This window comes from Anomaloglossus baeobatrachus, chromosome 6, assembly GCF_048569485.1.
Source record: "Anomaloglossus baeobatrachus isolate aAnoBae1 chromosome 6, aAnoBae1.hap1, whole genome shotgun sequence".
Lineage (NCBI taxonomy): Eukaryota > Metazoa > Chordata > Amphibia > Anura > Aromobatidae > Anomaloglossus > Anomaloglossus baeobatrachus.
Genome location: NC_134358.1, coordinates 343,240,093 through 343,256,668, shown reverse-complemented (window position 1 = coordinate 343,256,668; position 16,576 = coordinate 343,240,093). Strand labels below are relative to the sequence as shown.

At 41.4% G+C, this 16,576-nt stretch overlaps 1 protein-coding gene across 14 annotated transcripts in view; it reads right to left on the bottom strand.

Annotated features, from left to right (window-relative positions):
* TRIO (trio Rho guanine nucleotide exchange factor) overlaps positions 1-16,576 on the bottom strand; it is a 3,493,742-nt gene that overhangs the window by 2,385,564 nt on the left and 1,091,602 nt on the right. For all 14 annotated transcript variants that reach the window (XR_012724343.1, XR_012724344.1, XR_012724345.1 and 11 more), the window contains exon 28: positions 10,037-10,146. Coding sequence is in view for 11 of the 14 variants with exons in the window: in XM_075314973.1 (XP_075171088.1) it covers positions 10,037-10,146 (110 nt within the window). In the remaining 3 variants the exon portion in view is untranslated. The remainder of the gene's footprint in view (positions 1-10,036; positions 10,147-16,576) is intronic.

The window sequence follows — 16,576 nt, the reverse complement described above, 5'->3', positions numbered from 1 at the left end:
TCCTTGCGCGGCACCGCAGATGGATTGAAATGCAGTAAAGTTCCTGCCGGCGCCAACCCTCTGCATAGAGCCGCGATTGTCACGGGGTCTGCGGGCCGCAACAAACAGCCCCAGGGGCCGGATGCGGCCCGCGGGCTACGTGTTTGAGACCCCTGCTCTAAATTCAAAATGGAACACAAAAATAAACATCAAATATAGATAAATCCTATCAATACAACGTCCAATGAAAAGATCAAATACAAGTAATTTATTTTAAATACATCCCTTGGATTCTGTGCCATAGTCTTCTTAAAGTGACAGTGCATAAAAGTCCATGTACATACCGTATTTTTCGGACTATAAGACGCACCCTGGTTTTAGAGGCGGAAAATAGGAAAATAAAATTTTAAGCAAAAAAATGTGGTCATGACACACTGTTATGGGGCGAGGATCTGCTGCTGACACTGTTATGGGGTGATTTCCCCAAATTCTCTACTAAGGTGCCGCATCCTGCTATATACCGTCATCCTGCAATATGGCCGCATCCTGCTATATAACCCATCATGCCATATGGCCCCATGCTGCTATATACCCCCATCCTGCTCATAATATACCCCCATCCTGCTCATAATATACCCCCATCCTGCTCATAATATACCCCCATCCTGCTCATATGCTCCCATCCTGCTCATATGTTCCCATCCTGCTGACATGCCCCCATCTTGCTCATATGACCCCATCCTGCTCATAATATACCCCCATCCTGGTGTATGGCCGCATCCTGAGGCACATAAAAAAATAAACGTTCATACTCACCTCACCTTACCTCACTCACTGCAGCATCGCTCGTCCTCCCGTCTGTGTCAGCGGCAGCGCCGCTGAGTGGAGCCGTCCCCGTTACCCTGCTTAATCGCGATCATCTCCTGTGTCTGTGCCGGCGGCTGCGTGTGGAGACGTGCGCACAGCGATGATGTTATCGCTGTGCGCGCCGCTAGTCTCCACCCAGCCACCGGCACAGACACAGGATATGATCGCGATGCAGCAGGGTAACGGGGATGGCTCCACTCAGCGGCGCTGCCGCTAACACAGGCGGGAGGACGAGCGATGCTGCAGGGGAACGGTGAGTACTGGACACTGATTCACTGCTCCCCGCGCTGATGATCATGCACGGGGGGCAGTGAATACAGCCGCACATGATCACTCCAGGCCGTAGTTGCCAGGGGTGATCATGCGGGCCGGCTGTTTATCCCCCGCCCACCTGTCAGTGCCTGCTTCAGCGCTGAGGGATGATGGGCGTGCATATTAAATGAGCGGGTCCACGTGGTCACGGCAGCTGCTACAGCTTGCTCGTACCCCCGATAACCCGCTCCACCGCAGCACCCACATTCCCTGCAGCCACATTCAGACCATAAGACGCACCCCCCACTTTCCTCCAACATTTGGGGGGAGTCTTATGGTCCGAAAAATACGGCATAAGGAAGTTGTAACTGGAGGATATAACAAAGATTTTTAAACCAGGTCAATAATTAAATATATTAGCAGGATGGAAAGAGGTCCAACAAGAGTAGCAAAGGTACTGTATAGGTTTTAGATTATAATACTGACAATTCAAAATAGAAACTAATATGTTAAAAATAAAATTAAAATAAAAAAATGGTACATTATATACCTAGCAGAAGTAATCAAAATCTACAGAAAGGGAGCAAAATTCAACGCCTCATTGAAGCCCTTAGGGGTTCAAGGTATCTAATTTGATAATTCACTTAATTTAACGCTGTGCCAAAAGCCTCTTAATATCACCACCTCTTATGCCACAATGGACTACATCAAATCCTTTCACCTTAAAGGACTTCGGATTGCATCCATGGACGTTTTTAAAGTGGTGCGGGATAGTTTTCAATTCTGTCTCGTTGGTCACAGTCTTCGCCACGCTAATATCTCACATGCTCTCTGACTCTCACCCTGAGTTCCCTTGAAGTGAGACCAATGTAAATTTTATTACACTTACACGTGGCATAGTAGATGACATTAGTAGTATTGCAGGAGATATGTTCTCTAATTGCAAAGGTCTTTAGGCCATCACTTGTTTTGAATTCTGAGCAGCGAGAGATATTAGGGCAGGAAAGAAAATGACCACATGGGAAACAGCCTTTCAGTGAACCCAAAGAGCCAAAAACAGCCATTTTTGGAGTAATGTAATGGCTCTTGACCAAAAAATCCTTTAAGTTTCTGCAACATTTAGCGTCATAAGTGGTGCTGCAGACAAAAATGGTTTCAGAGATGGATCTAACTGTAGAAGCGGCCACTATTTTGTCATACTGTTCCTCATCTCCTGCCATTTCTCATTGAAGGTAGAGATGAATCTGATGTTTTGTGAGGATTCTCTTTCTTGCCTCCTCCCATGCAACAAATCATTACAGGACACTAACTTGGCTCTCTGGTAGGCCTTTTTGATACAATGCCCACTATAACCTTGATCCCTAAATCTCAAAATCTCATCCTCAAGTCCTGTGCTTGTCTTTCAAATGAGCTATCCTGAGAGCAGATCCGCCTAACCCTGAGGTATTAACCAACTTGGACGGCAAGGACAGTGGAGTTAATATGTTACGATGTAGCATACAACAGTGACCGATGTTAGTTTCCTACAATCATCGGTTTGCAACAATCTGGTCTCATTCACTGAGCTTTTAATGTCAAGAAAATCAACTCCACTGTCACAGAAATTATATGTTAATTTGATGTTATATTCATTAATGTGGAGGCCACCCATGAACCCCTAGGTTCTACAGTTAGATCCATCTCTGAAACCATTTTTGTCTGCAGCAACACTTATGACCGCAAAATGTTGCAGAAACTTAAAGTATGTTTTGGTCAAGAGCCATTACATTACTCCAAAAATGGCTTATGTTTTGGGCTCTTTGGGTCCATTGAAAGGCTGTTTCCCATGTGGTCGTTGTCTTTCCTGCCCCAATATCTCTCACTGCTCAGAATTCAAAACAAGTGATGGCCCAAAGACCTTGGCAATTAGAGAACATATCTCCTGCAATCCTACTAATGTCATCTACTATGCCACATGTGAGTGTAATGAAATTTTAGTCTCACTTCAACGGAACTCAGAGTTAGTCAGAAAACATGTGAGGGATATTAGCGCGGCGAAGACGGCGACCAACAAGACAGAATAAAAAACTATCCCATGCCACTTTAAAAACTTCCATGGATGTAATCCTAAGTCCTTTAAGGTGAAAGGAATGGATGTAGTGCATTGTGGCATTAGAGGTGGTGATATTAAGAGGCTTTTGGCAGAGCGTGAAATTAAGTGGATTATCAACTTAGATACCCTGACCCCTAATGGCCTCAATGAGGTGTTGAATTTTGCTCCCTTTCTGCAGATTTTGATTACTTCTATGTATATAATGTACCGTTTTTTTTTTTTTTTCATTTTAATTTAGTTTTTAACACATAGGTGCTATTTGCTGCCCTTGTTGGACCTCTTTCCATCCTGCAGATTTATTTAATTATGGACCTGGTTGAAAAATCTTCGTCATATATTCCAGTTACAACTTCCTTATATGTACATAGACTTCTATGCACTGTCACTTTAAGAAGACTATGGCACAGAAATCCAGGGGATTTATTTAAAATAAATTATTTGTATTTGATCTTTTCATTGGAAGTTGTATTGGCAGGATGGATCTATATTTGATGTTTTTTGTGTCTCATTTTGAATTTAGAGTCTGTACGTGGTGGGTTATATCCATCTGCAGAGTGTGATCTCCTAATGTGGTGTTCAGTCTTTCAATTCTCCCCCGGTCTGTGGTGCGCATGTGCCTTGCCTGGGATGCACGTCGCTTCATCCTCCCCGGCATCGACATGGGGGCGGGAAAATGCCTGGCGTCCTTGATTACTGGGGAGGCAATACGCTTCTTCCCTCTGGATGACTGGGTTGGATGATGGTGGGCGTGTGCCACGCAATGCACATGGGCCTTTAAAGGGGGCTGTGGATTGGCTGAATACTCGTGGCAGGTCCTGGAAGATTCAGACCAATGCGGTCACATGACTTGCTATTTAAGGTCCTGCAGTTGAGGCAGTAGCCAACCTTCCCTGAGAAAACAAACATCTATTGACGTGAAACGCGCGTTGGAGGAGGTTTTTTTGTCACTCATGTGAAGTACAGAAGTGAGGTGTATCCACCCATGGGTAAGCTGTCAGGATTTCAAAATAATATTTAGCCACCTTTGTATTTACATACCGCATCAATGATTGATTCCTTGTATTATTATACATTACTTGGTGGTTTCAATGCGATTTAGTCAACATAGGCTCCCCTGGGTTTTTTGGATCATAAATCCCCTATTAGCACTTTTTATTATTCTCTATATTGTGGTGTGCTTATCTGGATTTTAAGCCAATTTTGTGATAAATAAAAACGTTATATTTATCCTTTAATGCTCCTAGTTCTCCTCTTTTCTAAATATATGATGGAGTGGCTTCTCCTTTTCTCTTTCAAAGTTTATTCTTTAAATCGAGATGATGTGCATTGGTCAAATATTTATGTATCTCATTCTGATTGGACTGTATGAAGCCCACAGCCACGTCAAGGTAAACCTCGGAGTGAGTCCCTAACTCTGACACCTTAATGGTGCAGCGTCGTGTGCCAACCACTAACGCAGCAACAACGCAACAGCAGGGCCTTTTAAAGGCGGTGATTGGGACAAACGTATCCTGCAAAAAGGAGAAAAAAATATTTTTTTGTTTTAACAGACAATTCACATTAGCACTTAATGAACTGCTTACTTTCATCTGTTCTTTTTTATGATGGTAATAGCAAGGGTGTTTTAGATAGTGTAAGAGCAGCGGGACAAGTTTTCATGGATTATATGTGTAACCGAGGTGCATAACCTCGGTCATGTGAAACCTGGAGAATGCTCCAGAATTATTAGCGCTGAAAGGTGTATTTAGTAGGTCTGAGGGTGTCTGGGACTTTATGTGAAATCACATCTGTTAATTGTGCATATGTATGGGAGGAAAAGCCTCCAGTGAGTCAGTCTCAGCTAGAAATTTTGAAAAAAAAATCTGAGGTACAAACTGTTTAATGTCTGTTTATTTTATGTATACCTTTTGTGCCAAAGAAATGCTGTTGTGTCTTGGTGAGTTATGATGGTTTATGGACTGTCAATAAACCATTCACTACTTTGAACAAAAGAATTGGAAACCTATGTTCACTAGCGTCTACCAAAGAGCAACACCCCTACAATAGGAATACTCGTCATCAAGTAGAGTTGCTAGTGTGCTGGACTGTAGTTTGTCAATGACATAAGCAGAAGGGCTGTGCCATTAGACATGCCCCTCCATGTCGCCTACTGAAATTTGTTATGCCTCAGGAGAACGAAGACAAAAGACACCACGCACACACACCGCCGCGCACACGCACGCACACACACACACACACAACCCCGCTCCTATCAAACACCGCCCACAGACACATCAAACACAGACACCGACATACCAGGATGGGGGCCATACAAGGATGGAGACTATACCCGGATGGGACACAGACATGGATGCTGTATACACAAGGATCCTACCTATACCACGATGGCAGCACATGTCAGGATGGTGGCTACACCATGATGGGGACACGTACCAGCATGGGGCCACATCAAAGCATCAGCCCACATACCATGCCAACGCCACAGCCTGCAACTCTCCGCCGGCCATAATGGAAAAGCGGAGCAGACACCGCATAGGAGCGAGCAGCCGGCGGACAGGTACAAGGGACACCTTAGGAAACATTCTGGATGGTGCCTATAGCGGGAGGCTGCCTACACCAGATTGCGCACAGACCAGGATGGGGGCACATGTCAGGATAGTGGCTGCACCACAATGGGGGCACATACCAGCATGGGGCCACATCAAAGCATCAGCCCACAAACCAGGATGAGGGCCATACAAGGATGGAGACTATACCAGGATGGGGCACAGACCAGAATGCTGCATACACAAGGATCCTGCCTATACCACGATGGGGACACATATCTAAAATACCCGATGCGTTAGAATCGGGCCACCATCTAGTTATTAATAAACTCTGTAGCATATCTTTAACCACACGCGTGATAAAAGATCTATGCAGTCTGTTATAGACTGTTACTTTGCGACCGACAAGAATCCCCTGATGAATATATAAAAAGAAAATGTGTCAGGAATACACAGATGAGAATACATGTGGCTTAAAGGGGTATTTCTTTCTCCAAGAGTCTATCCTAATATGTACTTGACATAAAAGAAATATTTGCAAACTCCTCAAATTAGAAATGTAATATAGTTATCCTGATATAACCATGTGTCTTATCTCATGTGCAGGGCATTACAGCTTCGGTATCTACGGTTATGAACATGAGCAACTAACTAACTGTCCCTACAAGAGTGGACGTAACCATGGATACCTAAGCTGCAATGCCCTGCACATGAAATAAAAAATGGCTATATCGGGAGAAATATATATATATATATATATATATATATACATAAATATATATATATATATATACATAAATATATATATATATATATATATATATATATATATATATATATATACATAAATATAAATATAATACACCCACTACATAGTTACATAGGTTGAGAAAAGACCTAGACCCATCTAGTTCAACCTTCCTCCAACAATTATACATTTTGTCACAAAGTCATTTATAATCAACAACACTGGGGAACAATTTGAAAAATAAATTCTGTTGAGTTAGGTTTTTGAGCTGATTTATACTAAAATTGGCATGCTGATTCCAAAAATATAGTCAGTTTTTTTCTATCACGTCAAGTTTTTCCTCCTCAACTTACCTGCCATAGAAGCACAATTGCACTGATTTCTGTAATAAGACTTGTTATCTGAGTACAATTCGACTCATATAGAGTCATATAAACATGATAGTGTTAAAAAACATATTTGTCATGCCTATTTCTTATATATTTCATTTTTTGTTCATATTTGTACTGTTTTAAAAAAAAAAACACTTTTTAGGTACAGTAGTTTACATATTTTTGAGAAGACAAAAATCCTATAGTTCAAAAACTTGACGTGATAGAGAAAAACTGAGATCATTTCTGGTTCAGCATCCAAAAATTAATTAAGAACAGTTGTCTGACCTAACTCCTAAAAAATTGCATTCCCCAGTGATGTTTTATGTACTGAGGAAATCATCCAGTCCTTTTTTAAAAGCTGTTATAGTATCTACCATTACTACCTCTTGTGGTAGGGCATTCCACAGTCTGGCTGCTCTAACTGTAAAGAATCCTTTCCTATTTAGCTGCCTGAATCTCTTTACTTCCACTAGCAGGGAATGCCCCCTGGTCCTTAGTATTGTCTTTGGAAGGAATAAGTCATCTGCCAGTCCTTTGTATTGACCACACATGTATTTATAAATATAAATGAGATCTCCTCTGAGATGTCTTTTTCCTAAGCTAAACAAATTAACTTTTTCAACCTGTCATCATAAGGGAGGCCTTCCATTCCTTGTAGTAGTCTAGTTATCCGCCTTTTGTACTAACTCTACGTTGTCCTTTTTAAAATGTGGAGCCCAAAACTGAATCACATATTATAGATGTGGTCTTACAAGTGATTTATAGAGGGGTAACAATATGTTGTGATCACGGGATCTAATCTCTCTTTTTATACACCCTAAAATCTTGTTTGCTTTTGCAGCTACTACCTGACATTGAGGGCTGCTGCTCAGCTTATTTGTACCCAGAATGCCGAAATCCTTTTCCTGTTCTGTAGTCCCGAGTTTACTTCTATTTAATGTACAGTATATGCCGCTATAGGATTACGCCATCCTAGGTGCATTACTTTACATTTATCAACATTAAATTTCATTTGCCAAGTGTCTGCCCATTCTGACATCTTATCTAGATTCTTTCGTAATATTGTACTATGAAAGTCAGTTTTTAATATCCTACATAGTTTGGTGTCATCAGCAAAGACTGACACTTTATTATCAATCCCATCAACAAGGTCATTAATAAAGAGATTAAAAAGAATCTATCCTAGCACATATCCCTATGGTAACCCACTGCTGAATATAACACATTTAGAGAATATACCATTTATGACTACTCTTTGCTTCTTATCTTTAAGCCAATTCCTTACCTAGTTGCATATAGTTTCCCCAAGTCCCTGCTTCTGGAGCTACAGTATAAGACTATTATGGGGTACAGTATCAAATGCCTTTGCAAAGTCCAAATAAATCATATCAGCTGCATTACCAATATCCAAATTTGCACTTACCCCCTCATAGAACCCCAACATGTTGGTTAGACACAACTTATCTTTCATGAATCCATGCTGTCAGTTATTATATTATTTTCTGCAATAAATTTTTGCATGTCATTCCTTAAAATGCCCTCAAAAACTTTGCACACTACTGATGTCAGGCTTACTGGATAATTAATCAGTATAACAATTAATTCTGCAAAACACTGTAGATGTTGCTCAAAGCCTCATATGATATATATAAACCAATAAGCAATAGGATAGAGAAGTGAAAGGATTATTAAAACATAACCTTTAATACTTCTATTAAAAATATCAATTAGCACCTATTACAAAGTGTTCCAGTGCTCGAAAGTGCTCAAAGTTAAAATAGGAATGGAAATCCACCATTCATATCTGGTCCAAATAAGGACAATAGATGGTGAAGTATAGAGGATGAAACAAAATAGTTTACACCCCCACTTCCTCCCAAAATAGGGGATCATGGTAGTTGTTGGCATTCCCACCTTTCATATACATCTAAAGACGATATGTCATAGATTGCACTATATAACAATTTACCTGTATAATTCAACTAGACTTGTCGAGTCAAAAAAGCCTATGATACAATTATATGGACAGTGGCTCATATTCCATAACATATTATTAGGCACATAAAAAACCCGCAATAATCTAGTAACATGAGATGTATATGATCAGATGAAACAATATCACAGTGGTGATGTGTGATACGTAACGGTCTCACCCATCTGTAGAAGCACCGTCACTAGGGATCAGCCGTTTAATGTGTCCAGGCCTCCAGCGATTCTATAATGGGATCCTCAGTCCTACATCTATTGCTGAGTGCTATGACCCCAACTCCTGCCCTATATCAAGGGCAGGCCACAGCTGTCCCTAAACTGGTTATACCCTTCCTTAATCCCATAAACCTCCTGACGCGTTTCATCCGTATCGGACTCTTCAGGGGATTCTTGTAAATAGAATTAGGGGCATGAATATTTATATTTATTAATATTTTCTGTAGAAGGGAAGTGATGCAATTGCTGCCTTTTTGATTATTTGGATATGGCAGGTATCCCAACCACTGGCACTGACCCTTATGCTGTGGTTTGTCCTGCTGAAGAAGTATGCAAACTCTGAAATGCACAAACTAATAAACCTCAATCCTGGATTCCTTATTCCATTCATCATTTGACTGCTGATAACAGAGAACAATAGAGGAAAATAGGGTTTATTTGAGCCGCGCCAATGATCACTTCTCAGGTATTCAGATTAATGGATCTTTATTTTGCACAGGTCAGACCTGTGCAAAATAAAGATCCATTAATCTGAATACCTGAGAAGTGATCATTGGCGCGGCTCAAATAAACCCTATTTTCCTCTATTGTTCTCTGTTATCTGCCGTCTGGGTTGCTGCTGCCTTGATCAAAACTTTCCATGCCTGCATAGTAGTTGTGACTTTCACAACTTCACTTGGTGAGTATTACTGCTCCCTGTCTCTACCCCGTGTGTTATTGGGGTAAAACCCTATTGCGCTTCTTCTCCACAGCTTTTTACTCATCATTTGACTGCTGGCAGCACAGATCTATCTCATTTATTTCTCTTATGTTTACTGCTGAGATAGCAAGATTTTGCAAAAATAAAAAAACACAAATAAACCCACTACAAAAACGCTGCTAATGGTTTGCTTGTCAGTTCAATGAAATTTAATCAATAACCCCTTCCACCTGAAAAAATAAATAAAAGGCAGTGTACCTAAATTGTACTCACTTATTATGAAACTCGTAAATTTCCTGCATGTTTCCAAAGATTATATGTTCTTTATTCACAATGCCATGTGGAATTTCTTCAACTCCGCTGGTCATTTCCCACAGATATGTCTGAAAATACAGTATATCAAAAAAGAAAATTATTTATTAAGTTTTGACATTGCCTGCTTAGAGAGCTGTCATACATTTTTTAAATAAAACTTTTTCATTGCATGAAGAAAAGTCAATGAAATAAAATCCAGTTTCCAAATCATTGCTTGCAGCCATATGGTGGCAGTCATTATTTAATACTCAGAAGGTGAAAAAAATACGACCTGGTTATGGGGTGATCATGCACGGACAATTACTATTATTGTCAAGTTTTCTTGTAATAGTATGGTTGCATACATATTTAGACTACACTTACATGCCTATGATTATAAAAAGCAGCCCAGCCAGACTGAGCCACTCCTTACTTCTAATGTGTCTGCCTGTGCCTTGTTTAAAGCACCACTTAAGCGTGAGGTTTTCAGCGCTGGAGCGGCACCTTGAATGCCAGTCCCTTGTCCCTAGACTTATACTCACTCTATCTAACACAGGGGGACTTGTGCGATCTATATAGGGGCCATGGGCAGCACCATGGGGGCGATATCTAACACAGGGGGACTTGTGCGATCTATATAGGGGCCATAGGCAGCCCTATGGGAGCGATATCTAACACAGGGGGACTTGTGCGATCTATAGGGGCCATGGGCAGCACAGGGGGACGTGTGCCATCACAAAGGGGCTATATTCAATATAAGGGGGCCATATCCAGATTAAGGAGGGCTAATTTTAGGATGGGGGGCTAGGAGGGACATATACCCTATATGGTTTGTTAGAGGGACACTGGCATTATAAGATGGACCCCATTTAACATTAAAGAAAATTTATCTTTTTCTTCACCAAATTTGGGGGTGCGTCTTACAATCAGGTGCGTCTTATAAAGCGAAAAATACGGTATATATATATATACACACACACACACAGTATAGACCAAATGTTTGGACACACCTTCTCATTCAAGGAGTTTTCTTTATTTTCATGACTCTGAAAATTGTAGATTCACATTAAAGGCATCAAACTTATGAATTAACACATGTGGAATGAAATACTTAACAAAAAATTGTGAAACAACTGAAAATATGTCTTATATTCTAGGTTCTTCAAAGTAGCCACCTTTTGCTTTCACTACTGCTTTGCACACTCTTGGCATTCTCTTGATGAGCTTCAAGAGGTAGTCACCGGAAATGGTTTTCACGTCACAGATGTGCCCTGTCAGGTCTAATAAGTGGGATTTCTTGCCTTATAAATGGGGTTGGGACCAATAGTTTAGTTGTGCATTAGTCTGGTGGATACACAGCTGATAGTCAAAAAAGGCTGATAGGCAAAAAACATCAAACGCTACAAATAAACTGACTCACATGAGGACCGCCCCAGGAAAGGAAGATTAAGAGTCACCTTTGCTGCGGAGGATAAGTTTATCTGAGTCACCAGCCGCAGAAATCGCAGGTTAACAGCAGCTCAGATTAGGGACCAGGTCAATGCCACACAGAGTTCTAGCAGCAGACACATCTCTAGAACCACTGTTAAGAGGAGGATTTGTGCAGCAGGCCTTCATGGTAAAATAACTCCTAGGAATCCACTGCTAAGGACAGGCAACAAGCAGAAGAGACTTGTTTGGGCTAAAAAAACACAAGGAATAGACATTAGACCAGTGAAACTCTGTGCTTTGGTCTGATGAGTCCAAACTTGGGATCTTTGGATCCAACCACCGTGTCTTTGTGCGACGCAGAAAAGGTGAACGGATGGACTCTACATGCCTGGTTCCCACCGTGAAGCACTGAGGAGAAGGTGTGATGGTGTGGGGGTGCTTTGCTGGAAACACTGTTGGGGATTTATTCAAAATTGAAGGCATACTGAACCATCATGGCTACCACAGCATCTTGCAGTGGCGTGCTATTCCATCTGGTTTGCGTTTAGTTGGACCATCATTTATTTTTCAACAGGACAATGACCCCAAACACACCTCCAAGCTGTGTAAGGGCTATTTGACTAAGAAGGAGAGTGATGAGGTGCTACGCCAGATGACCTGGCGTCCACAGTCACCAGACCTGAACCCAATCGAGATGGTTTGGGGTGAGCTGGACCGCAGAGTGAAGGCAAAAGGGCCAACAAGTGCTTAGCATCTCTGGGAACTCCTTCAAGACTGTTGGAAAACCATTTCCGGTGACTACCTCTTGAAGCTCATCAAGAGAATGCCGAGAGTGTGCAAAGTAGTAATGAAATGAAATGTAATGAAATAATAGTAATGAAGTAGTAATGAAAGCAAAAGGTGGCTACTTTGAAGAACCTAGAATATAAGACATATCTTAAGTTGTTTCACACTTTAAGTATTTCATACCACATGGTTTAAATTCATAGTTTTGATGCCTTCAATGTGAATCTACAATTTTCAGAGTCCTGAAGATAAAGAAAACTCTTCGAATGAGGTGTGTCCAAACTTTTGGTCTGTACTGTATATATATATATATATATATATATATATATATATATTATATACATATACATATATGTTTGCACATAGCTTATCCAGGCTTATCCCTCTATGTGCCACTATATGAATTGATACATTGGGCTCAGAATGTGGAGTATGCAGATTGCATACGACTGGTCACATGACCATTCATTCTGACTGTTGACAACTCAGTGCCTGCTGCATGTCATGTGAGGATTCACTTATCTGAACTGTGAAGCACCATGCAATAAATAGTGCAATAATAATAAATAATAATAATCTGCAATAAAATATAGTTACTGCAGATTTTTGTTAAAAACCTTGAACACTATTTTTTCCTTTGGCTACATGACATTTTAGTCATGCTGTGAAATATCGCAGCATGCCTATGTCACTACTAGCGTGATGCAGGTCCGTGAGGTCGCTTTTATTTCCATTTCATTGCGTGCTGCAAAAAAAACAGAAGCAGCTAGATAGATAAATAGATGGATAGATATAGATAGAGGGATAGATAGAGAGACAGAGAGATAGCTAGAGGGATAAATAGAGAGATGGATGAATGAATGGAGGGATAGCGCGAGGGATAAATAGAGGGATGGATGAATGAATGAATGAATGAAGGGATAGAGGGGATAGATAGATAACAAATGAGAAAGACATATATAATGTCCCACTCCCCTACATTTTGTAATCTTGCACCCTTTAGTGCCTTTCATGTGGCACTAAAGGGTGTTTAGCCTTGTATTTAGCCAAAAAATAAATAATAAAAAAAACCGGCGTGGGGTTCCCCCTATCTTTTGTAGCCAGCTAAGGTAAAGCAGACAGCGGCAGCCTGCAGACCACAGCTGACAGCTTCACCTTGGCTGGTAATCCACAACAGAGGGCACCCCACGCTGTTATTTTAAATTAAATACTTAAAAATAAAACGTAGGGTCTCCGCAAATGGGACCATTAGCCAAGGTAAAGCGGACAGCTGTGGTCTGATATTCTAAGACTAGGGAGGTCCACCGTTATTGGACACTCCCCAGCCTAAAAATAGCAGGCCGCAGACACCCAGAAGTGGCGCATACATTAGGTGCGCCAATCCTGGCGCTTCGCCTCAACTCATCCCGCTGCCCTGGTGCGGTGGCAAACAGGGTAATATATGGGGTTGATAACAGCTGTGTAATGTCACCTGGCACACATGTGTACATAGAGCTTATATAGCTACACATACAAAATATAAAAGTAAAAATAAAAACAAAAATATATATAAAAAAGGAAAAGAAAAAAAACATTTTTTTTTTTTTTTTTTTTCCTTATGTCTATAATATATGAAATCCTATACTGGAAACGATATAATATCTACTCCACATACATGTATTTCTATTTTCTTCTTTGCCCTGCACCCACAGAGCACATGCATTTACATGCATGTGTACACATACCATCTATATAAGATATATCCACTCATTATAATATCTGTATGAACATTATTTCACAGACCAATGAAATAATCTTCTTGTTTCCTTAGTAAAATAATTGCTATACGAAATATATGGGTGGGTGGAATGGCGCACATATACACATGTATGCTTGCATTGACCTTATTTTGAGGTCCTTTTGTAATCTATGAATTGTTTTTCAATGAATTCCCCAGTAGATATACATACGCATATGGGGTTAAAAGAATCCAATGATATACCAACCCTCTTACTAATTTGCATGTTTCGGGTGGACTCCCTTCCTGTTTTCCATCTTGCTCTTGTATTTCATTGCTTCTTAAGGTGCTATATATATCTCTTGCCTCCCATTCTACATGGCTTATGATTAAGGACTGTTTTTAAATTCCCCCCTTTGTGTCCGAAATGCGTCAAGCCGCACGGCAAGTCGCATGGCGATTTTGGATGAATTGTGACCTTTTTCTTTATTTTTAAACTTCTCAAATAAAGCATGAAGATTTTTATTCATCCATATTGGTGCTGAGTCCCACTCATTTTCTATTACCGTTTACTCTGAAGCCGGACCTGCCTGTCCGCAGGACTACGTGCATCGACCGCAGACTGGAGGACCTTAGATGGGTGAGCTGAATACCCTTTTTTTTCTCTACTTTTTTTTTTTTTTTCTCTACTCACCTGGCATCAAGCCCTGGCATTAGTGATGTCATGGCGTCTATCAGATACCCGACATTACTAACCCAGTCAGTAATAAAATAAAAAAAGGACAACAATTTTTTTTTTATTTGAAAAAACACTCCCCAACACATTCCCTCTTTCACCAATTTATTAGAAAGAACAATTAAATCTGGTCCAGCGTAATCCAATAATGGGGTCCCACGACGATCCATACTCAGAACGTTCCCCATTGGCTGGGAGAGCAGTGCATGCTCTCTCTTCCCCCCCTCCCATGCTCTCTCTTCCATCCTCTCGTGCGCTCTCTTCCCCCCTCCCATGCTCTCTCTTCCCCCTTGCTCTTTCCCACATTCCCGTGCTCACTCTTCCCCGTGCTGTCTCCCACACTCCTGTTCAGCTCTCTTCCCAATGTGCTCTCTCTCCCCCAATCCCGTGCTCTCTCTTCCATTCGTGCTCTCTCGTTCCCCTCCCGTGCTCCCTTTTCCCTCGCTGTGCACTTTCTCCCACACTTTGTGTGCTCTCTTCACTCCTCCAACCGAGTGCAAGTCGGAGATGCAGGAGATCAAAAGCTGGCCGCCGGCTTATCAGAGCAATCAGCTGATAGAGAGAGAGAATAATCAGCTGATCGCTCTGAAAAGCCGGCCGCCGGGGCGATCAGCTGATCTCCCAGCGGCCGGCTTTTCAGAGCCTTCAGCGGATAGAGAGAATGATTAGCTGATAGAAAGAACGATCAGCTGGTCGCTCTGAAAAGCCGGCTTTTCATACTCATGAGATACAGTGCTCACGGGGGAGAGGGAGTCCGTTCCATACTGAGGAGACAGCGCACACGAGGGAGACAGCTCCATACTGATGAGACACAGTGTGCATGGGAGAGGGGGGGGAGACAGTTCCCAGGGCGTCGGGTACTAAACATGATAAAGCGCTGGGGATACAGCGCTGACAGTGTCTCTGAAAGCAAGTGTGCAACTGTCTTGTTCCTTGCCTTATTGAACTGGACACTGAATCGGCTGGAATTCAGGGCACAAGTAGCTGGACACAAAAAGCGGGGGAGTGAGACTACAAAGTGTGTGGGAGGGGGCGGGTACTCGTCGCACTATACCTGCCCACTCAGCAGCAGGGCGGCAACATGCTGTTCACAGATTTGCATGTCAACATGGTCCTGCCTATGTTGATATGAAATGACTGGAAGCAGCAAAATCGCGGCAGGAGCGGTCACATGACCACTCTGAGCGGGGGAGAGGGGCTGAGAGCAGGACAGGTAAGTAGTCACTATGTACTTACCTGCCCCAATGTAGCCCAATAGGGAAATAATAAAAAAAAGCAAAATAAGTCGGATAACCCCTTTAATAACTTTGTTTGAAGGCTCTAATTTTTGTAGAAACTGCTTTGTGGCGGAGCCAATTTTGAGTTCAATGACCAAGCCTCATTTTTAATTTCTTATCTGTGTCACTTTATGTGAAATAACTCTGGAAGTAATCTACATTTTCCAGTGACTCTGAGACTGTTTTTCGTGACACATTGTACTTTATGTTAGCGGTAAGCGTAGGTCAATACACTGTAGAAAAAAAAAACAACCTGAAATTTAGTGAAATAAATTGCAATTTTCCAAGTTTGAAGGCTTATATCCTTAAACCAGATAATCATAACACCCAAAAAACTTAATTAACATTTCACATATGTCGACTTAATATCAACATAATTTTCAAACCTACTTTTACTTTGTTAGGATGCTAGCAGAGTTAAAATTTAGCAGCAATGTTTCCTTTATTAAGGACATTTACAAATCTATTTTTTATAGAAATAGTTTTGAAAGAACTTTGAGGGGCCTATACAGTGACGTAGATAGAAATCATGGGGCCCCATAGTAAAGTTCTAATTAGGCCCACCGCCCCCC